Genomic DNA, 16,600 nt, shown 5'->3' on the forward strand with positions numbered 1-16,600 from the left:
CTGTCAAAAGATCACCCTTTACAAACGTATAGAAAGAATTTTGCTCATTTTTGTAAATTACTGCTTGTTTAGAATCAACTGAGTATATTTAATTTATCTTCTTAAAATGCATGTCCTTATTGTGTTTTATTGAGAAAGCAAACATAAAATGCCACATACGGTTTTTTCCTTTTGTAAGTCTTTAATATTGAATGAAGTCACATATCATTCATATGTGATGTACATGAATGATACTTCCCCCAATCTCTCCCTGTTCAATATATTATCTAAGATTGGCCACACAATTAAATTGTGTATTAGTGCAAAATCAATATTTGTCTTTAAAGGGCCTTCTTAACAGCCATTTTGATTTCCAGACATCATGCTGTTTGACTGCAAACAAACAAAAACAATGTAAGGCTAGATTACAGGGCCCGGCTTGGCAGAGCTGTTAGGATGATGTTTAGTGTGCTAAATTAGAAACTGAAACAACTTCAGCCCCAAACCCATCCCACTGAGGAAATCATATACAACAACTTCAACTTCAGAAAAGAAGGCCTGTGGTGGCAAATCAATAAGCTGAAGTAAAGTGACACAACATCTTGAAAATCCACAAAGTTCACCTTCTTTCTTCCTTGCTTGTTGGCAACTTTTTGCCATTATAATCCTGCACGTACACCAAACATCTAAACCTGTACTCATAAGCTCACTTATTTGGAAATAACTTCCACTGAAATTAATAGGAGGTATTACTAATAATTAGTATTGCTCACTGTTATTTCCAGATAAATGAGTCTATGATTGGGTTTCCTTTAAAATTAATAGGAGTTGCTAGCAATAATGTAATATCTATTTATTTACTATTTTACTCTATTTGCTGAATCTTAGAAGTGGCATCATTCTCTGAATTTCTAAAACATATACCTATACACACACCTTACTATTTCCAGCATTTCATTGTGGAAGAGCCCTGGCCCTACAGTTTGTGTTTGCATAAGCCCTTATCCTGCCCTATTAGTCCCATATCTGTACATGCCCACTTTCCCCAGCTACTTGTTGTTTGATGTTTGGTTTATGTCTTATATTTCATTGATTTTACTGTTCTAATATAAAATTTACTGTTACATGTTTTTAATTGTTTTACTTTGTAATCTTTGTTAATATTGGGCGTGGTCACCATGTAAGCTGCCTCGAATCCCTTCGAGGAGATGGAGGCAGGATATAAAAATAAAGTAGTAGTTGTTGTTGTTGTTACTCATGTGATTATATGGATGTACAGTTGTGTGGTTTCAAGTCATTTCTGATTTATGGATATCTTAAAGCAAAACCATCAGAGTGTTCTTGGCAGAGATTGTTTTCTTCTGAGGCCACGACAGTGTGTCCTGCTTAGAGTTACCTAGTGGGTTTCCATGGCTGAGCAGAAATTTAGACTCTGGTTTTCTGGTCCAGCACTCAAACCTCTACACTGCATTGGCTCTCATGAAAGTGCAGTGCAAACCTAAAATACTTGTGGACAGATTAAATGATAATACAGCAGTGGTTAGTCACTTTGTGGTGATTAGAACAAGGACCATCAAATCTGAACTGCACCCTAAAAATAAATGAATTAACAATGAAGTCCCATAGCTCTCTACTCAGAGGAAAACTAGATTGCATTCATAAGAACCAACAGACTAAAAAAAAAAGAATAATAAACATACTTTTCCTTCATTGGTTGAAAAACTCTCCCATCTGTACTGCCAGAGGTAAAGATTCTTTTTTCTTTGGATCCGGAGGCAATAAGCGCTCAAGTGGCTTACAATTCAAGAAATAAATGTATTGGAGAAGCAGGTATAACAACAGAATCATAGAAAAGAAATACAAACCAAGCAAGCTTCCTCGATCTATTGTTGGGAACCCCTAGAACGGCAACAAGGAACACCCCAGTTTTGGTCAGCATGCAGCACCTTTCGCAGTAATCAGCCTGCATTGAGTTTCAGTTTTTAGGCTGGTATATAAGGATTTTTATATTTTGCCAAACCAGGGTGCTGTGCTACATGCTGCCCAGGACAACATCTGAATCAATCACGCCTGTTTTCCACAGGTGTATTAACATGGTTATGTCTTCCCATAACTCCCAAGATAAACCAAGGCCATACCATCCCAGTTAGTTCTCAATCCTGAAAATATGCAGAGAACAGAAAACCAAGTTGTAAGGGAAGCTTTATTATTTTAGGGGACATAGAAATGAATGGAGTAACTGTGCACATCAGGCCTATCTCCTCAATATTACAGTAGTCTTCCGCAAGTTTCCCCTACACACCATGTGCTTATATTGATTGTCCTAAAATGGATATGGGATTGGAAATGCATCTAATTCTACAAAGACCCCTCCTCAAAGCCTTGCTAATGTCAGCTACTGGCAAGCAGGAAATGGAATCCCAACTATATTTGATCATAGGTAGAGATTCCATTTCTTGCTTTTGGCCTCAAATTCCAGGATCTGACTGAGTCCCAGACCTGGGGAAGAAAGATGAGGAGCAAAGCCAACCACCTTTCACCTGGTGCTTTACTGAACATTTCAGTTCTTCCAGAAGCTCTTGGAAGCGCTATCTGAGAGTGATTGGCCCCTTCCCCTCTTCTGCATGTAGGGAAATGAGAGGAATGAAGCTGATATCATCTATTCTAACCCATAGAAGTTTGCCCTATTTCACTTCCCCATCCCTGCACTAAAAGCAGAATGGTAGGTTGGAAGATTTTCAAAAGTCAGTGCAGGCACAACCTGTTCCAAGTATTGGTGTTGAAGCCCAGGTTGCAGTGAAACTCTATGTAGTTATTAATGGTGCAGATATAAATATCATAAGGCAAAGAGATGAGTTGATTAAATTTATTAAGGAGGAAATTATTTATTTATTTTATTTATTAACTTTATTTGTACCCCGCTAGCATCTCCCGAAGGACTCGATGCGGCTACACAGGCCGAAGCCACAAAACACAATACAATAGAAAACATAACACAGCAATAAACAAAGCAAATCAAACAATTAAGCAAAATAACCACAATGACAATACATCAAGACACTATTAAAACTGGTTCGGCCAGCGCAATGGGGTACAGGGTTAAAAGTGCTGAGATGGCAGGAGGAACGTAGGATTAAAGTGCGGTGTGCAGCAACATTAGTTGTGCTAAAGTGCATCTAGGACTTGGGATGGGGATTCCTAATCTGCGAAGGCACATCGGAACAGCCAAGTTTTTAGGTTCCTTCTGAAAACTGCCAGAGTAGGGGCCTGACGAAGCTCTTTTGGAAGGGCATTCCAAAGTCGGGGGGCCGCCACAGAGAAGGCCCTGTCCCGCGTCCCCACCAAGCGCGCTTGCGACGTAGGTGGGATAACGAGCAGGGCCTCCCCAGATGACCGGAGCGAGCGTGTGGGTTCGTAGATGGAAATAGCATTCCATTCTACTAAACTTAATCATAGTGAAGCATTACATTTCAAAAGGGTGTTTCAGCCTTCTCATTCTAGCCAATGGACATTCCTCTTGGATGCAAATTTATATATATATTAAATTCAATTTTTAAATTGAAGCCATTATTTTAAAACATTTGCAATATTAAAATATTTTTAAAAGCATGTTAGTTTTCTCTCTCAAAAGTTGGGTGTTCATGTTTATTCTTTTTGCCAGAAAGTCTTCATGTTTATTCTTTTTGCCAGAAACCTTTAAGTTGACTTGGCTTTCTTAGCTTACTTTATTTTTTTGCACTTTTCTCAAAAGCTTAAAGCCAGACAATACCTAAACTATATTGTTTTCAACATGACAAAGTTACATAAGAAGAGAATCCCCTTGCACTTAAAGAAAAATGCAATTATTTTCCATTCTGAATCTCCAGACTGCTGTTTTAGAAAATCATATCTGATTATTTGCTCAGCAGAAGATTATTGAGTTGATTTAGCTGTGATTTTACTTAACAAAGCTTCAACTGAATTCCCACTGTGGAGTCCAAAAAAGGTAGAGAGATATAAATGATACATTCAAACTGTGATTTTTGGTGAACAGGGCCATCAATGCACCCCTCGGAGCTAATAGCGGAGATGAGAAACAGTGGGTTTGCACTGAAACAAAATGTACTGGGGAGAAACTTGACCGCAAATGATCCATCACAGGTAATGATCTTTTTATCAGTAAGCTGAAAATGTCTGTAAATCTAAATGTGATTGCTTGTGAATTGTTACTTAATGTTTTTATAATATGCATATCCATAGGAGAGCCAAATAGAGAGAGCAAGGGATATGTGTCCTGAAACTTGCTCTGCTTTCTCCTTTTTTTTATTAGCCAGAGTGACAAGCTTAAAATAATTTTTCAACCCCTAGTTTAATAAATGAAATGCCTCCTGTGGGTTAGTGAAGATTTAATATCTGCCAGAGGAAATGGTTTCAGCTTCCAATAGCTTTCTTAGGATAAAATATCAGCTACTTCCAGGGTGAGGACTGGGGTAAAAAAAATTTTAAAAATGGAAGTTTGGGGAATGCCACTCTCGGATGAAACCAGAACACTGGCCCCAGCCACTGTAGAAGGGTTATGGAGTCCACCTTACATCACTGTGGGTGGCTGATCTTATAAAAAACAAAGTCAAGACATACCAGGGATCGGAACACAGGATAGATGCTATAAATATTGTAGTGACCTGGTCAGGGGCGTTTTTTCACATTAGGTCAGAGACCAGTTGTAGCAACCTACCAGGACAGATTAGTGCAGGTAGGGGCTTGCATTCATGAGCCAAGGAAAACTGTTGAAACCTCCCTTGCATCACTGGAAAGAGAAACACAGCTAGCACCTGAGGATTCTGGATCCTTGTGCTACCAGGGTTCACTGAGGGTGCATCTACACTGTAAATTAACACCACTTTAACTGCTATGACACAATATTATGGATTTGTGGGATTTCTACTTTGGTGAGGCACCAACACTCTATGGCAGAGAAGGCTATAGATCTTGTAAACTTACAATTCCCATGATTCCATAGCATTTCGCTGTGAGTGTTATTGTGGTGTCTTACTATATTCATTCTATGGTGTATATCAGGCATGGGCAAACATTGGCCCTCCAGGTATCTTGGACTTCAGCTAGGCTGTTAGGAATTGTGGGAGTTGAAGTCCAAAACACCTGGAGGACCCAAGTTTTCCCATGCCTGGCGTATATGCACCCTAAGCCTCAATGAATGCTAGCATTTAAGACATGGCTTTGGGACCAAGCTTTTGACAAGTAATTGGAGCAGTGCAATAAGTGATCATGAATCAATGTGATTGACAAATGAAACAGCCCTGGATTATGATTTGGATGGTGTGATTTTAACTATTATTTAATCATTTATATTTTAATTGCTTGGTTATTAATCATAATTATTTTTTAATGTATGTGTGTATGGCATCAAACTACTGTCTGTTGTAAGGCCGCCTTGAGTCCTCTACAAGATGAGAAGGGCAGGGTATAAATATGGTAAATAATAGTACACCATTGTATGTTCCCCAGAGTGCACCTTGCCTTTTAAACTTCTTCACTTAATGTGTTCTACAGAAATAGCATGCAAGAGATTTTCTTTATTTAATTTATATCCTGTATTTCTCCCACTGTGGGACCCAAGGCAGCTCACAACAGTTTACAACTAAACACAGCTAAACAACAATTATCATTTAAAAAGACAGTTAAAACAATTATATTTGAAAACAACACTAATTTGAAACAATTTAAAGGTATTTAAAGCATGACAATGAGAACCAAAGCACAGCACCCTACATTACAAGACTGTTCTGCAGCAACCTCTTAATGCTTGAAATGAAAAGATCTGCTCGGAAAAGGAGAGGAGAGGGTGGGCAAGCCTAGTCTCTTGTGGGAAAGAGTTCCATAGCTTTGATTTAACCACCAAGAGGTCTCCGTAATGTGTCCTCATCAAGTAAAATAAATAAGACGCACAAGTGAGGGAGCCAACCCTCAAATAAGTCACAGGAAGAGTTGACACCTCTAACTGTGACTCACCTCCCTGGAATCCTTTTCTCCAGGATTTTTGTCAAGTAGGGCTCTAGTGCCAGAAATGTCTCTGAGTCAAACAAATGTTTTTTGGAAGGAGATAGGTGTGTGTTTAATTTTATATCTGCATTTCTCCCGAAATGGCAGCTTATAGAAAGTTAAAGCAAGTCACAGCTAAAACCTGATAATAAAAAATTGTAAACCCCCCCCCCCCAAAAAAACCATTTGATACTAAACCACAAGACCTAATCCTGTTCCAAAATAAGTAAAATTCATTTTGTTAAAAATAAGTCATTTGATTTTTTTTCTTCCTTCACATAGAATGTTCATACACTGCCTGTAATTTTATCCATTATCATTATACTCCATATTTTCCTTCTCCATTTGAATATGAATTGGGAAGGAAGCCGATTTTTATAAGTTGCTTACCTGTAACTGTAGTTTCCTGAGTAGTCACCTGTGAATCTGCACCAATGGTATTCCTGCGCCTGCGCAGTAAAAGCTTCGGAACCTTCCAGAATAAAAAAGATATTTCAAAAGAAGCCTGGCCCCGCCCTTCCTCCCCCCTCCCCTCTCGAGTATAAATAGCCCAACGCGGGGCCAGGCCACTCAGTTCTCTTCCGCCGCAAAGCAGCAAGAAGGCGGGGCATGATACTCGAGGGGAGGACGGGCGGGGATGTGCAGATTCACAGGTGACTACTCAGGAAACTACAGTTACAGGTAAGCAACTTATAATTTCCTGTCGTAGTCACTGTGAATCTGCACCAATGGTAGACTAACAAGCTACTGACTCTGGCTGGCGGGAATCATGCCACCGCCGAAAACAAAACTGCCCTACCAAAATCAGTCGCCCTCCTGGAAACGACATCCAACTTATAATGTGACACAAAAGTAAGTGGGGTCGACCATATTGCAGCCTTACAGATGACATCCAAAGGAACACCACGCAAAAAAGCAACCGAAGTGGAAATCGACCTGGTCGAATGACCCCTGACCTGCAAAGGTAAGTCCTTGCCCGATAATTGATAACACAGACGAATGAGGGACACTATCCAGGAGGAAAATCTTTGAGAAGACAACGGCAAACCCTTAGCGTCACTACGATACTTGACAAAGAACCTGGGGGTTTTCCTAATCCCGGCCGTTCTATCTACATAAAAAGCTACGGCCCTCCTCACATCCAGGAGATGCAACCCCTTTTCCAACTGGGAAGTGGGATTCTGAAAAAACGCAGGGAGAACAATTTCCTGAGACATATGAAACTTGGAGGAAACTTTAGGTAAGAACACAACATCAGTGCGTAAAACTACTTTATCTTTGTGAAACCTCAGGTAAGGAGGATCCACCCTGAGTGCACATAATTCACTGGCCCGCCTTGCGGATGTTATGGCCATCAAGAATGCCACTTTCCATGACAGATAAGGAAGATCCACTGACGCCAGAGGCTCGAAAGGAGGTTTCATTAGAGCCGCAAGCACGAGCTCGAGACTCCAAGCAGGAGCAACAGGGGCCACACAAGGTTTAGTGTTTGCAAGACCCCGAAGAAAAGATTTTACCAAAGGGTCCAGAAAACAGGATGGGAGACCGGCCTTTCTCTTAAACCACGAAATGGCGGCCAAATAACATTTTAGAGATGAACTTGATAGTCCTGCATCCAGCAGAGAAACCAAAAAGTCCAAAACTAGGGAAACGGGAGCCAATTCTGGGGTAACGCCCTTCGACGCCACAAATTTACTAAATTTGCCCCATTTATACAAGTAAGACCTCTTTGTAGACGGTCTATGTGCGGCCTCAATAATAGCTAAAACAGGTTGCGACAGCTCCGAGAAAGTGTTTACAGAGCAGGCAGAATGTACCACGCCGTGAGATTCAGCACCCCGACCTCCGGGTACACCACCTGGCCCTGCTGGGACAATAACAGATCGGGCCTGCAAGGAAGACGAAGAAACCTGTCCCCCGCCATCTGCAGGAGGGGCGCAAACCAAGGCTGGCGGGGCCACCATGGGGCTATTAGTATACAAAAGGCGTTGTCCCTCCTGATTTTCGCGATTACCCTCACTAACAACGGGAACGGAGGAAAAGCATAAACTAGCCCGCCCCCCCAGTTGTACAGGAACGCGTCCCCCAGGCAGCCTATCGATGGATTCGGACGGCAACGGGCACAATAGATCCTGCACTTGCTGTTCAGGTGCGTTGCAAATAGGTCCGTCTGCGGAACCCCCCACTGATTGAACAGCCCCTGGACTACTTCCCAATTCAACGACCACTCGTGGTGGGCCAAAGGATTCCTGCTGAGCGTGTCTGCGAGACCGTTGTCTGTTCCGGGAATGTGAGTGACTAGGAGGTGGATTCCCCTGGCGATGCACCAATCCCATATCTGCAGACACAGGTCTAACAGGGGCCCTGAGTGAGTGCCCCCTTGTTTGTTCAAATAGTACATCACCGTGGTGTTGTCGGTGAGTACTTGAATGGTTTTTCCGGACACCACCCTTTCGAAAGCCTTTAGTGCCCTGCCAACCGCCAGCAGCTCGAGCATGTTTATGTGCATGGCGGCCTCTTCTTCTGTCCAAACGCCTTGAATCAACAGACCCTGGGAGTGTGCCCCCCACCCCGTAAGGGAGGAATCCGTGGTTATAGATCTGGCAGGGGATGGGGATTGGAATGCAAGGCCAGCACAAACCCAACGCTCGTCCCTCCACCCCAAAAGGGACTGTCGGATGTCTACAGGGACGGATAACTTGATGTTGGGTCTGTCCCTGAGAGGATTGAACACCGAGAGAAACCAGAATTGCAGGGGCCGCATTCTCAATCGGGCATAGGGGGTCACTGCCGTAGTTGACGCCATGTGCCCCAACAAAACTTGAATTTGTCTCGCCGAAATCCTGGGAGCCGTTATGATCTGGTTGACCAATTCCGACAGCTTGGCGAAGCGATCTGGAGGCAGGTAGGCCTTCTGGGACACCGAGTCCAGTAGAGCCCCGATAAACTGGATCCGACGAGTGGGAGTGAGGGCGGACTTTTCCAAATTGACAACCAGACCTAAAGACTGAAGTAAGGAGAGAATGACAGAGACATGTCTATTAAGCAAATCAGGCGAACTGGCGACAATAAGCCAGTCATCAATATATGGGTAGACCGTTATTCCCCTAGTGCGGAGGTGCGCTGCCACCACCGACGTACACTTGGTGAAAACCCTGGGGGCCGTAGAGAGACCAAAGGGTAGAACATTGTAGCAATAAGCTGACTGTCCTACCATGAAGGTCAAAAACCTACGGTGGTGAGGGACAATGGAGATATGAAAATAGGCGTCTCTCAAATCCACCGTAGCGAACCAAGCACCGTGAAACAACAGGGGCATGATGATGGATAAAGTGACCATACGAAATCTCTTCGGAGAAATGTGTTTATTGAGGGCTCTGAGATCCATGATAGCCCGAAAACCTCCACTTCTTTTATTAACAAGGAAATAACGAGAGAAAAAACAGAACTGCAACATTGCGGGGCTAACCACAGAAATGGCCCCTTTAGACAACAATGTCTGAACTTCCTGTAACAAAGGTAATGACACCGTCGTGGATATTGCCCCCCCCGTGGGAGGGGTGTCCTCGAACTCAATTCTATAACCATTTCTGATTATAGACAGGACCCACGTATCAGATGTGATGGAAGCCCAGGCCTCGTAATATGGGGACAGCCTCTCATAGAACGATAAAGTGCAAGGCGCACTAGGGGTCAAGGTTGCCAAACAACACAACGACGACCCAACTGGGTCAATAACGGCGGACCCTTTAGCAGAAGCATCGGAGCAAATGTCAAACACGCTTCTTGGAGGCTGGTTGAGACCTGGGTTTATTCTGAAATTGCTGGTATTTAGACTTTGGGGCATAGGGGGATCTTCTTCCCGCCTGGAATCGTGATGAGTTGGGACCACGGTTTCTATACGGCCCAGTGAAACTACTAGAGTAATTCCTACGGAAGCCAGAAGATTGTTGCTGCCACCTGGGTTTCGCCTGGTAGTTAGACTGCCAGGTATAGCCAAACTTACTTGCCGCCTGGCGGACTTCCTGCTTACTCTTTAGTTTCTCATCGGTCTCCGGATTAAAAAGCCCCTCCACGTGAAGTGGGAGGTCTTCGGCCAGGGCTTTGCCCTCATCCGAAAGATTCGCGGCCCGGAGCCAAGCATGCCGTCTAACGGAAGTAGCAGTGGCAAAGAGGTTACCAGCTGTTTCAGCCAAATGCTTGGCAAAATCTTTCTGGAGCCTAGACAAAATAATGGCCTCTTCCTGCAACGCCTTAGGCCAGCGTTGTTCCTCAGGTGGCAGCAAATCAAGATAGGGGCGGATCTTTGACCACAAGAAGTTCTGATACCCACTCATATAAGTGGCGAAGTGGGCCATCCTTGTGATCAGTCCCGCAGAGAGGTGGGTTTTCCTACCTAACGAATCAATTTTCCTCCCCTCTCTATCTGGGGGTGCAGTGAGAGACCCTTTTTGACGCCTGGTTTTAGCCACCTCGGCTACCACCGTGTTTGGCCTGGGGGGGTTGGTCACCCATTTAGCAGTGGACAAATCGATCTTATACATCATATCCACTCTTCTAGGTACTGCTGATACCAGAGGGGGGGGGACATCTGCAATTCTGGCCAGCTTAAGCAGGTAAGGAAGGGGAGGAAGGGACGTGGAGGACACAACATTTTGTTCATCTGAGGGGAACATGGGGTCCTCCACGTGTTCGGATGGTTTGGGGTCAGGCAACTCCAGCGCCTTAATCATCCTGCCCACAAGCGAGGCGAACTTATTGAAGTCAGGGGACCTTTCTATCGGTTCATCCACTGCCCCCGTCGCTTGGGCAGAGTCAGGTAAATCAGAGGCCGAGTCAGAGGCCTCCGCCTCGATAGCCCTGTGATCAGTTTCCACAGGTTCATCAATGTCGGCAGGATCTGGAGTGGTGAGGTGTTGCAATTCCCCATTGGACCTTGGAGGAATCAAAGAGGAGGTTTGCGCGGAAGGTAGAGGTAAGGCCAAGGCTCCCATACCTTGCGGCGCAGCAGGCACTGCCACTGGCTGAGGCAGGGGGAGTTCCATCGTAGGTGTTGGCAATTGCCCCTGGGGAGGGAGAGGGGCCACCGGTAGGTTGCTCCCCTGGGCCGAAGGAAGGGCGGCTGGAGTAGAGGCCAGTGGGAATGAAGGCTGAAAAGGCCCAGGCGTGGGCACAAATATGTACTGTCCAGCCGGAGAGAGCTGCCAAAACCCTTGATATGGCATAGTCGCAGGGGGCGGAGCAGGCCTGCGAGGTCCCCGACGAGAGGAGGATCGGGACCATCTGGATCTACGCCTTCTCCTGGACGATCCCGACGAGGAGGAGGAAGATGAGGAAGACGAGGACGTCTGTCGACGACGCCGTCTGGAGCTCCTAGAAGATCGGGATGGGGACCGAGCGCGCCTGGACCTCCCTGGGTCGCGCTGTCTCGGTACCGGGAGCTGAGATGCCTCCCCATGGGCGGAGGCATATTCTGGCGCTGCTGTCGATGAAGAAGCAGCGGGCTGCAGCGAAGCCTCTCCAAACACTGAGGAGGCGGGGCCCGCCATCAGCTGGGCAGCCGGGACTCCGCCTCCGGCAGGGAGCGAGGCCGATGTATCCAAGGACAGCTGATCGGCAGTCTCCTGGGCCCGAGGGGGCACTTCCATCGGCTGCTCGACTAGTTCCCCCGACATCGGGGGAGTGAGGGACGGCATCGGCGGCAGCGGCGAATCGCCCCGCGGTCCCGCGGTCTGTCCCGCAAAGGTAGGCACCGATGCCTGGACTCCCGGCGCCAAAAGCGCCTGCGCCGAGATCGGAGGAGGCGCATCCCCACTCCACGCTGCGGCCGGCAGGGACGCCAGCGTCGGGGGCGGAGTCAGCACGGGGCCGGCAGCACGACGCTGGAGCTCTGATGACGCCAGCGGGATCGCGCGCTCTCCAAGTTGCTGGGCCGCGGGGAGGCGCGTAGGAGGGGAAAGAAGCGCCGAGCTTCCCGCCCTTTTAGCAGGGCTAACTGGTCGTGTCGGAGCACGGCTGCCATCTTGGGAAGCACCCTCTTTGGGCTTCTTGGCCTTCTTCTTGGCGGGCGCGCCCTGTTGAGCCATCTTGGTCCCAGGTAAGTCAGCAGATTTTGCGGCCTTGCTTCCCCCAACAGGGGGAAGGAGGGCCTTTTCATAAAGGGCGGCCTTCAGCCTGGAAACTCTATTTTTCCGGGTCTGGGGAGTAAAGGCCTGGCAGACTTTACAGGGCTGAGAAAGGTGGACTTCGCCGAGGCAAGTGAGGCATAGGGAGTGTCCATCAGTGTCCGGAAGGGTATTCGGACATTGAGAACACTTTTTGAAGGATGTGGTAGCCATCGGGTCGATGCTGAGTAACCCCAGAGGCTCTCCACTCACAGTGATCAAATCGCCGAATCCAAGGGTTAATCAAGAGAGTAGTCAAAACAGTCCAGTATCAGGAGTCCGGAGGAAGATAGTGAGCCAGTCCGAGTCAAAAACCAAGTCAAATGGGCAATATAGCCAACGAGTCAGAGCACGAGGAAGGTTCTCTAGCCAACGCGAGGCGGATTAAGAGAACTGAGTGGCCTGGCCCCGCGTTGGGCTATTTATACTCGAGAGGGGAGGGGGGAGGAAGGGCGGGGCCAGGCTTCTTTTGAAATATCTTTTTTATTCTGGAAGGTTCCGAAGCTTTTACTGCGCAGGCGCAGGAATACCATTGGTGCAGATTCACAGTGACTACGACAGGAAACCATGCTTTTGCCAACAATATAAAGTGAGCAGTTAAGCTATTTGTAACTATTACAATGTGATCTTTTCTTTATTATGTCTCACAAAATTGCTTGAGGTGTAAATGGAATTCCAGATCCAGTTGTCTCTCTAATTCCGTATACAGTGTCTGACTCAATTTGTTTTGGTGAAATACATTCCCACAAAATGCATTTTTGTTTCTAGGAATTTGTTGCTAGTGAAGGCGAAGATGACCCAGAAGTGGAATTTTTGAAATCCTTGACAACAAAGCAAAAACAAAAGCTTCTGAGGTAACATATGAGTAACAGCTCTTTTACAATGGAAAATTGTCAACAGATTCCTCAGTTATAGATATTTACTCACAAAAGCAGAGAACATAAACTATCTACAACCCTGTTTTAGTAGAGGAGACATTCTGTTGCTGTCATTGGTACTAATATATGAGAATAAGGGGGCAGAACTGCTACTTTCATATTGTTTACTCCAATCCTAAACATACCTTGTGCTAGAAGATCACAACTGAATGTGATAGTGAAACTGGCCGAAATCCACAGACTACTATATATGTTAATTTATTACAATTGGGGGCTAAAACAATTGCATATACTAACAGTCTGCTATATTTGTATAGTTTCTTATTGAATCTGTTATAAGAGTTTTTAAATCTATGATTATTAACAGAATTACTTATCCTCAGCAGATTGGAAAACTGACTTTATATCTGATTCTCTTTTTATATAGATCTATCTTTTCTTTCTATATTTTTACATATTGCTAGCTGCTTTGGGTTCCTACTATAAACCATTGGACTACATATTTTAATAATAAATGAATCGGCTCACGTGTGAGCATAGTACCAAAGACTTCAGAGCACATGTAGCCTTAAGCATCAATTATGTGGATCACCTATTTGGCAGGAGATTGGAAGGTGGCTTGCTGTGCTATGCTTCCTCTACTAAATGATGCATTGATACAATCTCTAGTTGTCTTTAGGAGTTATATTATGCAAACCGTGGCTACTGGGCCCTGAGAAATTTATGAACATATATTCAGATGTTAGTTTTTGACCCTGGATTGGGATAATAAGATAATAAGCTGCTGTCCTGATCCCGTAGAAATCAGTAGCTATACACTGGTGTAGGGATGGTGTGGGGGGAACATTGGAGAAATATGCAGTTTGGATCCAGCAAGTGTTGTATGCTTTTACTCCACCCTGGAGAAAAGTGCACTTACTAGCAGAATGCACCAATAGAATTCTGCCTTACTTTATTTATTTATTTATTTATTTATTTATTTGCAGTATTTCTAGCCTACCTTTCTCAGCCCTAAGGCGACTCAAGGCGGGTTACTTTGATTTCTTAGGGATAGAATTGGAGCCATGTTCTCTAGAAAATTAACATTTTAAAGATGTTTAAATTTCCTGGGTATAGTTCTCATACTTTTATTTTGTTAAATCAATAATAATCATCATCGTCATCATTCAAAGTCACTTACTAGATCTGGGTATTAAGAAGCATCCCTAGAGAGTAAATATGCTGTTTCATCATATTTAGTTCAGAAAAATGCAAGCATGACCATCAACCTCACCCCAAAATATTTTAATTATAATCTTCAGAACTAAATCATTTAAAAGGAAATAGACAAAACTAGCTTTAAGTCTTAGGTTCAAATTGTGTTCTCCCCTTCCATTAAAAGCTATACAAGTCAACAATAGCATAACTTTTTACAATAAGCAGGAGGGCTTTCAAAAGGGCCAGGTGGCAAGTTTGAGGTCAAGTGTTTTATTATTTTCTAAATAATAAGCTCATCACAGTCTGATATTTATCCTGTGGGATCTGCTTAACAACTGACCTCTGAAAGATAGTAGTCTTCCACTGTTATAGCTCTCTGTTTAATTGCTTCCTTTTTCTGTGTTCAAAATAAAAGGAAACTGGATCGCCTGGAGAAGAAGAAAAAGAAGAAGGATAGGAAGAAAAAAAAGCAACAGAAGAGAAAAAGCAAAAGTAAACACAGGAAACATAAGAGCAGATCTTCTTCCACATCCTCCAGTGAGTCTTCAGTAAGCAGCAGCAGTGATAGTGAGACTGACAGCCAAGATAAAGCAGCACAAAAGAAGACGGATTCTAAGGAAAGAAGAAAAGCTAAGTTTTCAGAGCCTAGCAGCAGTGATTCTGAAGGGAAGGCGAAGACTAAGGGGAAACTTTATGAAGATCCCTCCAGCAGTCATGGTAACAAGGACAAAGATACAGAGAAGTGTAGACTTTTAAAGCAAGATAGTTCTGGGGAGAACAACAAATGGAGCTCCTCTGAGAGCAAAAGAAAGCCCACAAGCAGAAATGATAACACAGACAGGAGAAGAGAATCAGAAAGATATGAAAACACGAGCAGAAGCCAAAGCACCGAGGAGAGGAGCGGGAGAGGCTCAAACGCAAGGCACAGGACTTACAGCCCGAGTGAGGAGCGGCACAGGAAAAGCGAAAGTAAAAGCCATAGCTCAAACATATGCAGAGAGCAGCAGAAACACAGGGAGAGCTCCAGCAAGAAATACATTAAGTCAGAGCATAGAGAAAGAAGCCGAAGCAGAGAGAGACAAAAAAATAGATAGTGTGGGTGGCAAATTGTGTCTCTTTTTAAAAAAAAAATCGTTTAATAAGGGGCTCCTGGCATACTTCTCTTTTTCTCATGAGTTGGCTGTTATCCATAAAATGTAAATGTCTTCCTTCAAATATCTTGCAAAAATACAGACCTTTAAAGACGAACATTATATTGTTTTGTTGAAAAATATGTCTTATTTGAATAGCAAGCCACATGTTGGGCGATGCATTTGATAAATCAATTTTTAAAAAAATACTTCCCATATATCCATAGAAGCTGGCTTTTCATCCGTATCATTCTCCTTCATTATAAAAGTGAATAAGCTTGCAATGATCAGGATAGATATTCCAAGATGTATTAAATTATTCCGATAGTACTTGACATTGTTCTGGATAAAATCACTAACAGCCTCAAAACTAGATTATTTTTGGTGAGAAGTATTTTTCCCCCCAAGATCCACCAAAGAGGACAATTTCATGAGTTAAAACAACAGAGGACCATAGTTCCACATAAGTGTATAGGCAACGTTTTCCACCTCCTGCAGAGTGTAACTTGGTCAAGGCTATCTAAGCATCTTAAACCCCTGTTGGTAGATGTCACTGTAGTATCAAGTTATTGTTCAATAATTTCTCTAGACCTGGGAAGAATGTTTACCGACCTAACATTTTCTGACTATTGTGTGCAGTAAGAATATAATATCAGCTCTCTTACCTCCCAGGAAAACCACTTTTTCTCTCTCCTGTGGTTTTTAAAAAATAGTTGCTGTTTAGGTTGTAACTGCATTAAATACATTTTGTCTTCAAATGTGTATCATTTTGTTCTTTCAGAGTTGTCTGCAGTTTTAGCATCATAGGTAGAAAAGCCACATGTTGATTTTTCTTTTCAGTTCTGAATTTGTGTAAAAGAAGTTGAAATCAAGATGCAAACCAGAAACTTATTCATGTTTTTGTTTCTGATGCAGAATATCTTTGCTTTTGTTTTTTCTGAACTACCTTGCACACTTTTAGCTTGCTCTGGGTCAATCAGGATGAAAAATTAAAACATGTATAAAATTGGCAATTTAATTTAATATCTTCATGCTCAGAACAATTTAAATATGTTGCACACGTAGAAAGCTTTTACAGTGCTACTGAATACTGTTTAATGTGGTGTTAATATAAGAAGTACTTCAGCAGACTAAAATGCTCGCCACAAATGTTTCTGTGTTTACTCACAGAGTGCATGGCTAAAGAAGATATTGTCAACTGATTTTTAATATT

The 16,600-nt window shown here is 43.8% G+C and overlaps 1 protein-coding gene across 1 annotated transcript in view; it reads left to right on the forward strand.

Moving 5' to 3' along the window:
* Nucleotides 1–16,145, forward strand: part of CIR1 (corepressor interacting with RBPJ, CIR1) — a 37,413-nt gene extending 21,268 nt beyond the window's left edge. The window contains exons 8-10 of the mRNA XM_060779303.2: nt 4,013–4,119; nt 12,951–13,036; nt 14,673–16,145. Of these exons, the coding sequence (XP_060635286.2) occupies nt 4,013–4,119; nt 12,951–13,036; nt 14,673–15,351 (872 nt within the window). The 3' untranslated portion in view covers nt 15,352–16,145. The remainder of the gene's footprint in view (nt 1–4,012; nt 4,120–12,950; nt 13,037–14,672) is intronic.
* Nucleotides 16,146–16,600: the final 455 nt, after the last annotated feature.

The sequence above is a fragment of the Anolis sagrei genome, chromosome 1 (assembly GCF_037176765.1).
Source record: "Anolis sagrei isolate rAnoSag1 chromosome 1, rAnoSag1.mat, whole genome shotgun sequence".
Taxonomy (NCBI): Eukaryota; Metazoa; Chordata; class Lepidosauria; order Squamata; family Dactyloidae; genus Anolis; species Anolis sagrei.